The sequence below is a fragment of the Sparus aurata genome, chromosome 3 (genome assembly GCF_900880675.1).
Source record: "Sparus aurata chromosome 3, fSpaAur1.1, whole genome shotgun sequence".
NCBI lineage: Eukaryota > Metazoa > Chordata > Actinopteri > Spariformes > Sparidae > Sparus > Sparus aurata.
The window spans coordinates 8,434,020-8,448,606 of NC_044189.1; the positions used below are offsets into that span (position 1 = coordinate 8,434,020).

General features: G+C 43.3%; 1 protein-coding gene across 2 annotated transcripts in view; it reads left to right on the forward strand.

Moving 5' to 3' along the window:
* The first annotated feature begins 4,641 nt into the window (after positions 1 to 4,641).
* Positions 4,642 to 14,587, forward strand: part of nedd9 (neural precursor cell expressed, developmentally down-regulated 9) — a 37,623-nt gene continuing 27,677 nt past the window's right edge. The window contains exon 1 of one of the 2 annotated variants that reach the window (XM_030412861.1): positions 4,642 to 4,678. Coding sequence is in view for 1 of the 2 variants with exons in the window: in XM_030412860.1 (XP_030268720.1) it covers positions 6,906 to 6,917 (12 nt within the window). In the remaining variant the exon portion in view is untranslated. Of the gene's footprint in view, positions 4,679 to 6,623; positions 6,918 to 14,587 lie in introns of those variants that run through there. The other variant, XM_030412860.1, reaches the window with a different exon arrangement.

Consider the following 14,587-nt stretch of genomic DNA (forward strand, 5'->3'; position numbering starts at 1 on the left):
GAAACCCTTCATGTTAGTGAGGTCGGTCACACTGGAGCCTCGGAGCGGTTGCTAAAGGCTACGGAGCGATAGTGCCGCGACTGTTTCCTCTGATCTGTGGTGGATTCAGCTAATGATGCGGAAGGGAATCAATCTACTGTAATGTCTGAGCTGTGTGACGGAGAACATTGAGCGCGGCACATAATGTCGATGAGAGCTGCTGGGAGACCTGACGTGATGGCTCGAGGAGAGTGATGTCAGTGGCGGGATGGCGGTTCGACCAAAGTTCACTGCAGAAATAACAGAAATCAGAGCATTTCAACAAGTTGAGTGCAAATATTTGTTTTTTTGAAAGGAAAGAAAATGTACGTTCCTTCTCTTGGATGATACTGAAAAATCGGTCTAATGTCTGTGCTTTAGTAAGTACGGAGCTGGAGCGGGAAACGATTAGCCTAGCTTAGCTTCACAAAAAGACTGGAAGCAGGAGTAAACAGCTAGCTTAGCTTAGGCTACTTTCCCCCCCCCCCCCCAAAAAAAAAATGGTTGTGTTGTATGTGAAAGATAATCACTGCACTATAGTTGCATGGTTAAAAGGCCTAAGATAAACCTGTTAAACAACCGGCGTAACATACTTATGTAGCATGTAGCATCTTGTGGATACGTAGCGTTAATTCCTCAGGACATTTTCAACGGACGCTCCAAACAGACGCAGGATAAGCGAGGCAGCTATCATGCATCATGACACCTGGAACCGCAGACAAGATCAATTATGATTCACTCTAATGGGAAGTCACGGACAGGACCAGGATTTGGTTGGCTAGGACATTTTCCTGCATGAAATCCTGGCAAGCAATTCTTCTTGGACTGATTAGACAGAACCTCTCTGTCAAGGTATCCAGATTGTAATTCCTCCATGTTTAGAGGTGTGGGTACGCATTTAAAGAGAACCAGGCTCGATGAGATGCCTCCGCTTCGACTGTTTATGCTAAACTTAAATTATCATCTCCCCGCTCCTTTGAGCTCTTCAACCATGCATCTATTCAAACACACAACATGAACAAACATGCTTACAATCACTCCATAATGAGTCCATGATGATTAGACCTGATCCAACACACAGCTAACCCAACGAGACCCAAACAGAGAGAGTTCACACTCTCAAAAATGGATTCTTGCCTCAAAAAACACCTTTTTAATTTATTTTTTTTAAAGATCGTGGTTTGATAATTCACACCATGTGATTGCGGCTGATTGCGAGTCCACTTGGATCCACTTGGGTGACGCTGACACACAAACCAGAGACCTGCAGGAGTCTGAATATACCTGCAATTTAACCAGACTGACGTTTCCAAGGCTGCAAGTGGACTCATGCCCGTGAAAACCTCCTCTTTTTTTTTTTTCTATCTTTAATTCAGCCCAGTTCAGTTCGAGGATGTTGTGTTAGAGATTAATTCTTTCATACCGTCGTGGCTGCACCTCCAGATGACCTCCTCTTCCAGAGAACAAGTCGAGAAAAATAAATACCTGAGGTAAGTCTGCAGTTTCAAAGTAACAGAAATAGTCAGAATTTACGAGAAGGGGAGAGTAAACAGTACGCGGATCAGACTGGTCCCTGTTGTGTAACCACATGTTGTCTTTTTCTTTTCTGATTCAGGTAGATTATTGCTCATAGCTCCACTGGTTTCCATGGAGATAGTTTTGGTTTGACAGGGTTAAAGGGTTGTTTCACCCACAATTAATTAGTTATCTTTAGTTGTATCATGCAGCTAGCTGGAGTTGTGCGTGCCCAGGTGTTTGAGATAGATGTTTTTTTCAAGACGAAAAATCTTAAAAAGTGATTGAACATAATGGTTCTGGCGAATACGAATGTTTTTGAGCTGGAGAGGAAATTGAAAGGGTGATATCTCTTTTCCCTGGAACCCAAAAAAAAGAGTTCCTTAGTTTTGGGTACAAACGTCAGAGAAACCTCCCGACCCCCCCGGCTGAGTCCCGGACTCATATTTTCTCACTCTTCCGTCTTGTGTGTTTTGTGCATTCCTCTCTGCCGCTGCCCGGCCACAAGGCTTCGCAAGGTCACAGGGCACAAAGGGGGAAGACACTGAGGACGAGTGGGTGGGTGGGGGGCCCCCGCCTGTCTGAGCTCAGGGAACAAGATGGGTGGAGGGTGGAGGAGGGTGGTGGTCCCATAAATCTGCCTGAGCCAGTTTTTGCGAGAGCTTGAGGGACGGTGATTCACAGGCCGCGGCGAGGGGCCACCTCTGCACAGAGGAGCTGTTGTCAGGCTCCCTCCACCAGCCACCATCTCCGCCTCCTGCTTCTGTCCGTCCAACGAAACGGCGGCGAGGATCCCCGCCTCAGGCTACGCAGCCCCTTGTGATCTCCACTTATGGAAGACTTATGGCCGCTCTGCCCTCTGTAAAAACCTGGGGTCAGATCTGCAGGGGCCGTTATGTAACCCAAACATCACAGACACCTGGCGGAGATGAAAGGCGGAGCGGCTCATTTTTCACTTGCACTATCACCGGCTATTTCCGCGCTGAAATGTGCCATAATAACACCGAGAGACCTCTGCACCTATGAGTGCCGGAGGGCTTTTTTTTTTTCCTTTTTTTTACAGTAGGTGTGTGCGACCACAAACACTGCAGCCGCGGCGGCTCGAGCCCAGAAGCCAGAGCAAATCTTCCCCTGGCTGCTGGTTGTTTGACTTCCACGCTGACATTCAAAAGGAGGATTTCAGGGGCTCAAACTCGAAGCTTTTGCGAGGGCAATTTCTGCCTCTCCAAAATCTCTCGTTTCTAGCCGCGGCGGGGCTGACAGTGCGTGTCAGGCATCGAGTTTGAAAGGAGCCAAAATGACACGCCACTAGAGATTGAAGACTAATGGACTCATTCAATCCAGCCAAATGTTGTGAGGAGGGGATAAACAACCTTTTTGGCTTATTCCAGGCTGTTTTTCTTCCAATGCGCTGATATAAACAGATGGGAAAAGAGTTGTGTTTGTCATAGGAAACAGGTGCTCGCAGGCACATAATCACATGCCATACACTGCAAAGAATAGCCCCCCGTACCCACTTGTGGCCCAGAGAATGGGCTCCAGCTGGGCACGGTGTATATTACACAAATGAGTGTTTTGAGTGCCCTTACAAGAGGCATTCATCTGAGGATATGACTGTTCACGGGGGACAATGAGAGCCGATAGGGTCCCTGTGATTGTAATAAATGAGCTGACACAGATTAGAGCATTCGGAAACACATGAGAGGCGGGCTAATTACAGGAGAGCTCTGCCTCTTTAGAGAAAACAAGTCTCAGTAACAAACAGGCAGACCGGCTCTCAGCAATCTGCATGCAAAATAACACGTCTGTGCACTTTTGAATTTAACGTGTGCCAAAAGTTCAATGTGGCATCTCTAATGAACTTCTGTGGAGAGCGGATTTAAAGTTAGGTGACCTTCATCGTCACGGTGACGAAGTTAAACACGTTTAGGCTGCAGTTCAGGAAACAGTCACCGAAAAACAACCGTGTATGTCGGTTATGAAAGCAGCTCATCATGACTAATATTTACATTTGTTGTTGTGACCTCTAGTGGCCTTATACAGTTACAGCTGCAAAGGAGGACGTCAGGTAAAATGGGCAGCTGTGGCTCAGGAGTAAAGCTAGCGTCTTGTTATCGGAAGGTCGCTGGTTCGATTCCCTTGGTCTGCATGTCAAAGTGTCCCTGGGCAAGATACTGAACCCCAAACTGCTCTTGATCTACTGGTCGGCACCGCCATCAGTGTGTGAATGTATGTACGAATTACTGTAAGTTGCTTTGGACAAAAGCGTCTGATAAATGCCCAAAAATGTCATATGTAAATGTAAAGTAGTTTAAAAGAGCAACACGTCTGCAGCGAAGGAGGTCGGGGACGGATGGTCGGTTAAATGAGTACAGGACTTTCACCCAGGAGACCTGCTTATGTCCTGTCTGCTTTTACAGCAGGGAGTTATTTATAACTTAAGAATTCACGTTTTAAAACCAGCCATGAAGCTTGAGAACCTCAACCTAACAAAGCAGTTTTGTTGCCTTGACCTAAGCAAACTGCGTCACTGGTCACGCTGAATTGGAAATGGTGATACAATCGTCATATTGTCGGTAATCGACCTGTTGCAACGTGTTGTTCTGAGGATGTGTTGTTAAGAAGAGGTGACGTAACTTTGAAAGTGTTACGTCCGTTAACATGTGGACATGAGTTACAACAAAACAGTTTCTCAGAGTCTCTTGGGTGAAAGTTCAGTTTGTTTGTTTCTCATTCTTTATACCACCGGATATTTTTTATGAGTGGCATTGGGATGCATCTGTTTTCCAGAGCGCTTAGTGGGAAGGGTCGGTGTGTCACCTGTGGATGTATATGTTGCATGTGAAGTCTTAAGTTGTGTTATTCGTACGCAGATTTGGAGCGAATGGGCTCAACGGACACGCCGATTGTCAGGCTGCCATGTTTCCATTCTGTAATTATGACATGCCGATCTGGAGTGCAATAACTCTCGCCGCTGAGGAAGTGTGAGCAGGGCGATGCACCGAAGCAAAGAGTCTCTTCCTGCCAGCACTTCAGCTCGTCACAGATCAGCCTGGGTGTTTCTCGTCACCTCAGTCAGATGCTGAGCTGAGCGTACGAAGGTGACATCTCTGCTATCATCCGCGCTGTCTTCACTCAAGTCAGGGTGAGCACTTAAGTATAAACCTGTGAATTCAAGTTAAAGAACCTGTGAATTCACTTGTACCGTCTTTGAGAGAGGATAAGAGGAATGTTTTTTGTGTGATGTCAGCCACTGTATCAGGAATTAACTTCATTTTTATCTTTATGTGGTACAGAGAGTTTGATATTCTTCTGATTTATTGTGCTTTTGTGCTTTGTGTGATTATCTTCTTCGAGATTAACTTGTTCCTCCAGTTGTGATGATGATGATGATGATGATGATGAAAGATTCCAGATGTTGATATCAGAAAGGGGAAATCACAAACACACCGTTTTTTGTGAAGCCTTTGTTGTCAGACGTGTAAACTAAAGCTGCAGTGGCTGATGTCGAGCTGACTGTTTGTCTCGCCTGAGCTCTGCAGCAAAGCTTTCTAAAAACAAGGCGACAGCTCAGAGGACGACTCACTTTCGTATTCATTTATTCATTGAAGAGCAGGAGGATGGTTTTTGGGGAGGTTTTGGTAAAAGGCAGTTGCATTACTGGGTGGTGTAATTTTCTTTTTAACCAGCAGACGTGTTTCCGTGCAGTAAAAAATTCTGCATAATCATACTTCCTCCTAAATTCAAGCTCACACTCTTTCGGGGGAAAAACCACCACATTTTTTTTTTTTTTATCACATAGAGAAACAAGAACTGCCTGATGTATAATAATATCAAACTTTATTTCAACAGATAGAGATAGTATACAACATATTAATATCACTTGTTCATGTTGGCCTAATGGGGCCCAGCATCATAAGATAAGATAAAAAATAAATAAAAACCTTGTAAAACGTATAGACATTACAGTAGTTTATAGTTCGTTAGGCTTTAACCGTTACTGTATATGTTTTAACAGCTTTTTTGTCAATAGCGACATTTAGCTAGATGAAAAGTACAACACTTTTATTTGATCCTTCATACATTTTACATACATTTTCCAGGTCCTAATGTTGTGTCCAGTTTTTAATCAATACTTTTAATGCATGTTTCATGCTAAATATTTGTTTAAAATTTACAAATTTAAAAACAAATTTTCAAAATCAGCATAAAGAGTCATTCAGAAGTTGGTTGCAGTTATTTATGCATAAGAAAATGTGTTTTTTTGACAATCTATGTATATGTTTACTATACATAGATTAAAATCTTATTTGACTGTCAGCTATTGGTATATCTAGCATAGCAGCAGACATTCTTATTAGGTGTAGGAGGTGAATATTTGGATTTTAGCAGGCAAATTGTGTCCTTTAGCTTTAACTTTATTTTGATGAAATTCTTGAAAGAATCATTGTATAATGTATATTGATTTAATACATGTACATAGATACATTTCCATGTGGGTATTTCATATGTGTTATAAACCTATATATAAATATATCCAAGGATGTATGTATGTAATAATCATATGTTGCCTTATAGGTAGCATACAGAATGTCATGCATATTTTCTTATATATGGGCAGAACTTGCCTAAGAATCCCATTGTTTTTAAGTTTCCATCAGGTATCATAGTAAGACAGTGATAGCTGTCTGTACTTTAATTGGTTCATTACAAACAGGAACTGCGAATAGATAATTCGGCATACTTTTAATGGCGCCAAGATATTAGTTAGGAAACTTAAAGCATCATCATTCCTCAAAGACCTAAGAGAAAGGGGTGACAAAACATTGAAAATATCCATTATTATTAACTTTTTCATGTTGTAGTTTTGTACCAATTGTTTTAAATAAATAACTGAACCACAGCAGAGAGAAAATAGATGTACTTTGATTTTTAAGATAAATAAATAAAGCAAATCAGCGGTGAGATCTACACATATTGTGAAAATGACGTAATTGTCCTTCAGAACACAGCGCTTGGGAGGGAGGGGGCGTGGTCATAACGTTTTTCCTCTCGACCAATCAGACGCGTCGAATGCTAATGAGCTTGCCCGCCCGTTGGATGTGTCGAGGAGCGACCCGGAGCTGAGGAGTAGATACCAGAGAGGAGCGGTACCGACCCACACACACTCTTCCGTGCGTGTTTTTCTCCCGTGTGTGAAGCTCTGGATGGCCGGTTGACCTCACGGAACCAACACTCCGGTCCTCTGTCACTCGGATGAGCGCTGCTTGAGGCCAGAAAGCGGATTTATTTCTCACTTTTTCTTTCTTTTTCTTTCTTTCTCTTTTTTTTTTTTTTTGAACCGGAGTCTCAGAGAAAAGCAGAGCTGCGAGATGAAATACAAAGTAAGTGAAGCGGCACAGATTGGATCTGGACTCTCTCTGGTCTCTTGAGTTCGGATTAGTCGCTGTGGGTTTTGTGTCTTCACGGCTGTCTACGTGTTATTTACTAGATTGTGAAACTTTTCCCACTTTAGCTTCACGTCGTTAAAGAACCACAGATTCTTTAAAATAAGATCATCCGGGTGTGTTTGAGTCATAGAAGTGTTTTTTTTTTGTTTTTTTTTTAATGGAACCTGTGAATATCAGATGTGACGCTGGTGCTGCTTGTTTCTGCTTGAATCATATCGAAAAATGTGATATTAGTGTGTACGTGAACGTCTCACGTCAGGCTGCTGATGTGTGTCCTCAGGCTACGTTTATCACAGCAGCACAGGGGCGGACATAGAGTAACACAAACCCTCCTCTCAACTTAGAAAGACAGAAATAGAAATATGTGGCTTCTTATGTTATTTTAATCATCTGCAGCTGTTGAGATGCTTTTAAAAAGATTTCTCTGAGAGTTAATTTGACACCTGGCAGGTATAAAAATCACACGAACACACGAGTTGTTGCTGTTTGGACTTTGGAGCTGAGATTCTTTTTCTTGCTTTATGGACAAAAACCTTGAAATATTTTCTGATTATATTCCTGAAACTCAATGAAAGGCCCTCTGCTGTTGTTCACTGATCAAATGTAACTGAGTACATTTACTTGTGTGATGCACTTTGAGGTACGTGTACTTTACTTGAGTGCTTCCAGTCTACCAGGCATTAATTTGATGAACTTTAGTTACTAGTTACTTTGCGGATTACATGCTGCATCGGAGCCAAAGCAGCACATTTATATCTCCATTCTCTTGTACGTAATACTTCCACTTTGCTACAATTTGGAGGGAAATATTGTACTTTTTACTCAACTACAGTTGTATGAAAACTTACTTTACAGACTACATGCTGCATCAGAGTGAAAGGAGAACATTTGTCAATTGATTTATGTTGATTTCAGTGAGAATCAGAGAAATGCTGAGTTTTAGATCCCAAAGTATACAATGTATTAATCAGTTACCTTTAAGTACATTAGATGGACCGGCCTGGCCCACTATCAGGGGCTGATATTGAGTATTTTTCCAGTTTTTTGTGTCTGATTGCCATTGAAATTAATTTAAAAATGCACCAATTCATCTGCAAAGTAACTAGTAACTAAAGTTAGTAAATAAATGTAGAGGACTGGAAGTATAAATTAGATTTTCATTTGAACTGTAAATGTGCATCGGTTCCAATATCAGTTATCGATCACCTTGATTACTGAGAATCTGTATCGGCCCTGAAATAAGACATCGGTCAGTCCCTATCAGATACTTTAAGACTTTTACTCAACTACTTGTTGTCTGGAAGACTTTCACTCCAGCTAACCCAATATTTTAGCCATATATCTTTACTTTCACTTGTGTACGACTGTTATTACTGGTATTGTTTTCTCGATTGATCTGCTCTTGGTCTTTAAATAGTCAATCACAGCCTCCCTGAGCTCACGTGGAGATCTTTACATGTCAAAACTCAAAGATGCTCAACTCGTTAAAGAAAAGGTAGCAAATCCTCAAAAGTGAGAAGCTGGAAACAGGAAAAGCTTCAGTTTCACTTAACTTTCTAACAACTAACTCGATTTTGAGTAATTATCGATTTTTCTTCTCACAAAACCTTTTTTTTTGATAAAACAACGAAGGAAGAAGGAAAAGTCTGTTTTCGGGGCTCATCCAGTGAGTTAAATGTGTAAATTAGCATCATAATGTCGCAACAGTCCTGTTAAATCAGCCTTTATAAAGGTGTTAAAGGGAAAGCTTCGTCTACTGAGGTTGGCATAGTCATATCGGGAAGTGCACGGCTGAATTTCCCACTTCATCATTTGACACTTTCACTTTGAGATCCGTCATGTCCTCATGAAACCCCCACGATGATCTCGTCATTGATTGGAGCTCGTGATTTGCTCTTTAACCCAGCATGCAGCCAATCAGAGGCCCTGTCCCGCCTGTCGCTGTCAGTCACTGAGGTTTGTTCTGTGATGGAGGGCTCGACGTCAGCTTCATCTGAGCTGATTGATTTCTACGCAGGGTGGTCATGTTTTGATCTCTGCTTTTGTTGAACGCTTTAGAGCGTAAACAGTGAAGCGTCGTCTCCACCCTGCTTCCTTTCATTCATCAGACGCTTCATACACGTTGGCTTGAAGGCCATGGAAAAACAAAACTGCACTGTGTCGTGATTCAGGCTTCAGACTTCGGTGTCCACTGGGCCTGGTGTCGCTCCTCAGCCGGGTGTGGTTCTGATTGGAGGGCGTCCACGCTGTGTGTATCATCATGGTCTGAACTGACTCATTCTCCTGTTGACTACAGAGAGCAGGGAGAGCCCAGCAGTCCAGGGTGATGGGGGTGTTTTTTTCGGGGATTTCAGGCGAGGAACTTACTCTGAACACGTCTCCATCGATCAGTATTTCATCGTCAAGGAGGGGATTGATCAACAGTCGTGTTTCCAAGCTGTTATCTGCAACCTCTCTGACGTCTACGCTCCTTTGTTTGCCTCTGCCACATTCAGGCGAGATAAGGGGGGCATAGAAATCATGCAGAGTGCTCTTTGCTTATGATAAACATATCTGCATTACGCAACACCGTCAGAGGAGAGCAGGGTGGCGGTCAGAGGCGTCGCCGGGGTCAGACGACACATTTTGCGTCACTCCTGTCCAAGTTTATAGTTTCCTCTCACAGATCCTTGTTTAACTCCCACGAACAGTTTCAGAGTTTACTACGTCCCCTTTCAGCTCTCAGCTTTTGCTCTTGATCTCCGCCGCCGTGAATTATTCACAGCTATATTAAGAGCTCCTTTCCTGGCAGAGTGGTTATATTTCAACAGAAGCTTAACGAGGTCGCCGCGGCGCTTGGCGCTCCGTCACATGTCCTGAGGTGAGGTCCCAGCCAGACGCTGCACCCAAACGCCTCCCCTCCATCTCTGACATCAGAGATGTTTTCCAGCGGGTGTTCAGGTGTGAAGGGAAGGCTTGTCTTCCATAGGTCACCTAATGCGTATAATCCTCCAGATGGAGGTGCACACAAATGGATCCCTTACAGCGTCTGTGAGGCCCACCGAGGAGGGGGAGCAGGACGCTTACACAAAACTGTGGTGGTTTAAAAGAGATATATGTACGAATTTTTGTTGTAAGCTTTTAAAAGTGACCTGAAATAAGAGTTTGAAGTGTTGACTTGTTGGCGTCATGTTAGCTTAGCTTATCTTCAGAAATGGGGAAACAAGAGGCCTGGCTCTTACTATCTAAAGCTCTCACAGGTCACACATGCAGCCAAAAACATATATCAAGTGCTACTAAACATTTTCATTGGTCCCAATTTCTTGTCATGTGATTTAAATGAAGAAAAACATTTATTCCAACAGCAGTTTAATACTTTAATCAGGGTGCAGCCAGGTAGCTTAGCATAGCATAAAGAATAGAATAAAAATGTTTCATTTAAGTTAATCTGCCAATAAAATGTTATTATTATCATTATTATTATTATTATTATTATTAAATAAACAAGATATTACATCAGTCGGTGAGGTTTAGATGTATATTTTGTTAGCTTTTGAAAGAGCTAGGCTACCTTTTTCTACCTGTTTCCAGTCTTTATGCTAAGCTAAGCTAACTGCCCCCTGACTCCAGCTTTATACCTTTAAGCGTTGTCTCCATCTTCACTTCAAACTCTTTCTCCAGAGAGCGAATCAAGATATTTCCATGACATGTGAAACTATTCCTTTAAAGTGTTGTGACACAACTGTTAAGAATTCCTCTTCTGTGCGTTCTCGCCCGGAGACCTCCTCAACCTTTCGACTCATTCCTCCGCAGCTGACGTAACTATTGCAGAAATAGCTTCACAACCGCACCGAAGAGTGATTAGGTGAACCCAAATTCTGGCCAATACGTGTGTGTGTGTGTGTGTGTGTGTGTTTTTTATTTTTATGGGTTCAGGTTCCAGGCGCTGGTCCAACAGCGGAGAGGGCTGGAGGAGAGCGGAGCAGACATTGTTCTAGGAGGGAGGGAGGGAGGAAGGGAGGGAGGGAGGAGGAGGATCTGTGATGCTGAATGGGGCTGCAGAAAATGAAAGAAAAGAGGAAGTTGTGGGGGGAACTAGAGGGCAAACAGAGTTGGATGTATTGTGGTGGTTGATGGGGGGGGATGGGAGCCGGGAGGAGGTCGAGGAGGAGCAGCGCCCTGTGAGAACGAGAGCGTTTCGGGCAATTGTGCGTGGGAAGGTTGTTGGGAAGATGCACATGATTGTTTCAAGGTGCCCCCCGACATTGTTCATGAGCCTGGCAGCGAGACGCTCACAGACACCGAGTCTGTTCTTCTGTGAAGAAAAGAGACATTTGTGTTCTCTGGAAAGCAAACAATCCTTTTCTTTGCTTGTTTGAGATCAACCTGCGCAGGTTTGAAGCAGTGAAGCAGCTTTTGAGCGCAGACTCTTTATCGCTGCCTGTTTTAAAAGTCGGTGGTATTTTCAGCGCAGGATTCCTCGCCACTTCCTCGGCCCAAGTTTTTTGCTGCTGTGCAGGATTCCAGAGAGCGTGAAGAGCTTCTCCCCCCCCCAGCGATAATGAATAGCCATCCCTCCCTCCCTCCTCCTCCCCCGCTGCGCCCTCACCCCGTGAGCCAGCCATTAACATTTGAAAACGGTCAGCGGGGAGACAGACTATATTGTGTGAGGGAGAGGGGAGAGAGGAGACTACCCCGACGTCAGCAACAATGCACATAATCATTTCCATGTTTGACCTTTGGCGGAAATAATTTCTCGCCACCCCGGTTATTCCCCCCCTCGTCGAGGAATGCCAGCTATTCTGCAGGGTCATCTCTCAAGACGTAGCCGGGGCTCCGTCGGCTCAGTGCGACCCTGAAGAGAGTTCCTGACAGATAAGAGGAGGAAAAATAAAGTGTTTAATACAACCGCACATAAAACTGAAAATGAGTTTGGAGGACCGTCAGAGGCTTTATCCACCTGAACATGTGATGTAAACATGTTCGCGTCTAGGAACAGATACTGTTTCAGTCATTTTTCAAGCAACAGTGCCCCGAATTCTTTTGGTTTTGCTGCATCGTGTTGGAAATTAATTGGGATTGTAGGTCAAGGTGGCCGCCATAACAAAGCCACTAAACATCCCTGCAAATTGGTCGAAGTTATTGCTCGATAAATCTCTTAATTAAACATGCAAATAATCCTTTGTTGTACCCGAATATCTCAGAAGTGACCAACATCATTCTTTTGATTGGTGTTAAAGTGAGTGTGATGTCTTTAGCTAAACTTTGTTCATGAAAAATCCACCGTCCGCTGCTCAGAAATCAGTTATTAGAGTTACTTTACGGTGGAACAAATAACATTTACTTTGTGGTTTACTGAGCCATTTGTAATTTCCCGAAATATTCCCGAACGCCTTTTCCATTAAAACCTCACTGTAGTAGCAGGAAATCAATCAAAACGACTTAATATTCAGAGCAGACACAATCACTCAACTGACTGAACATTAGCTAACCACCAATCTGACGATTTGATTTCAACGTCAGTCATTAATCTGCATTTGTTTTATAGCCCGACTTTCAATTATTCTCTGTTTAAAGCTTCTCAGATGTCAGGATTTCCTAGTAGTTTCCTGTTTTCCATCATATTAGGTTCGACTTCTTTGGCTTTTAGACAGTTTGTCAGACGAAACAAGACATTTGAAGATGTAATCAAGGCTTCGGGGAGCTTCTCGAATGCACTTTTCACAATTTTATGACGCATAGAAAAACGATTCAAGGACAACCTCCGACTTTTTGAAATTAATGTGAAAATTCCTGCTTCTTACGGCTCCCGTTCAGTTTAAAGTATAGCGTGTTAAAGTCTATTATGTGTCCTGAATCCCAAAAATAAGATAAGAATGATAGAATAATCATTAGTTGTTGCTCTGCTCAACCTCTGATCAGTCAACCACTGAAATAAAGAAAGTACAACATGAAAAAGAGAAACACGTCCTCTGTGGATGTTTTGTAAAGCACTCAAGTGTTAAAGGAAGAATCTTTCCCTCTAGTAAACAAAAGATTCTCCTTTTTATCTCCGACGCCCTTCGTGTTTTTCAAAGAGAGACGACTGCAGCCTTTTCGTGCCTGTGGGATCTTTTGGGCGGCGTGAAATCGGGAGGACACTGGCGGGGAATCTCCATCTCATTGGCTATTCCTATATGTAAAACCGCTCAATGTGGCCCTGCGGAGATACCATGAGACATATTTCACATGTCGGCGATTCCCTCCCCCAAGGAGGGATAAGCTCTCATCTCTGGGGGTTACCGCGATGCAGTCATGTACCCTCGTTTGGCAAACGGTGCCAAAGCTTGGAAATGATCCACCGCTCTCACTGCGCCCAAACTGAGCGCCTCTTGGCCCGAGGCCCCGTGAATACCAACCATACTGTTGTTTTCTTGCGTTGCTGGCGCTTTCTTGACCCCTGTAGGTGCAGTAAATTGTCTTTACAGGGGCAGAGGTCAGTGTCAGCAACCAAACAAAAGCCCGGCCTGGACGCCCGCCAACACGGGCCATCAAGCTGAAGGACGGTTTCTCTTCCTGCTGCTTCACCATTCACGCAGTCCGACAATGACTTGGCAGAATATGAGAGGCAACGTTGCAAAATATGTTTCCCCCGGCAGCAGTTCCAGTTCACAGAATCTGATACACTTTTGAGAGAATATCTCCAGTGTGGCTTTCACCTCTAATTATAGGTTGTACTTGGCGTTCAGGAGCAGGAGCGAGGGAGTCCAAGATGTGAAATGATAAGACTCGGTCAGACGTCGCCGGGAACTCTTTGGGTTCTGCAGGAGGCAGGAAGCGCTGCGGGCTAAGGAGTGGGACGGAAACAGAGGAGGGCGTCATGTCAACTTACCTTGTAGTTTATGTGACAGTAAAAAAGAAAAAAATGCAACTGTGATGAATGGGCAGAGAGAGGAGGAGCTGCAGGAGAACACTCATTTAAACTAAGAAGTTACTCAACCCACTTCCAGTCATCAGGAGGTGGTTTATGGTGTCATGTCGCATTTCATCAGGTCGTATTATTTTCATGAGAACAAATGCATTTTAAGGATTATTTTCGTTCTAACTAAACCTCACCTTGTGTTTATACCGTGAGTCGTTCATCAATTATGTTTAGAAAATGGCAGAAAATAGTAAAAATGAGTCTTTACAAACCCAAAAACATTCTGATTATAGACGTATATAAAAAAAAAATAGCATTTGCTAATCTTCTGATAAGCTCAGTAGTAAATCATTTTACTATTTCCTCTCATGTCATGTAACACTATCAATCAGCAGCCGTTGAATGCTAACGTTTGCTGGTAGCTAAACTTACGTTAGCAGATGGGCTAGCAAATGTTGTTTTACCCTAAATTATGACCGGATTTTAGCGTGTTTTAGCTAATACATGAGTCCAGTGTGGTTTTTGATATTTAAAATGAGTCTAAGACTTACCTGTCATGTCATGTAACACTATCCAACAGTAGCGGTTGAACGCTAACGATCCCTGGTAGCTAACCTAACGTTAGCAAATGGAGTATGTCGTATGTTCGTTTACCTTGAGTTACGACCCGACGTCCGTCTGGATTTTCACTATCCATTGTCTTTCCAGTTACTGATCAATTGAG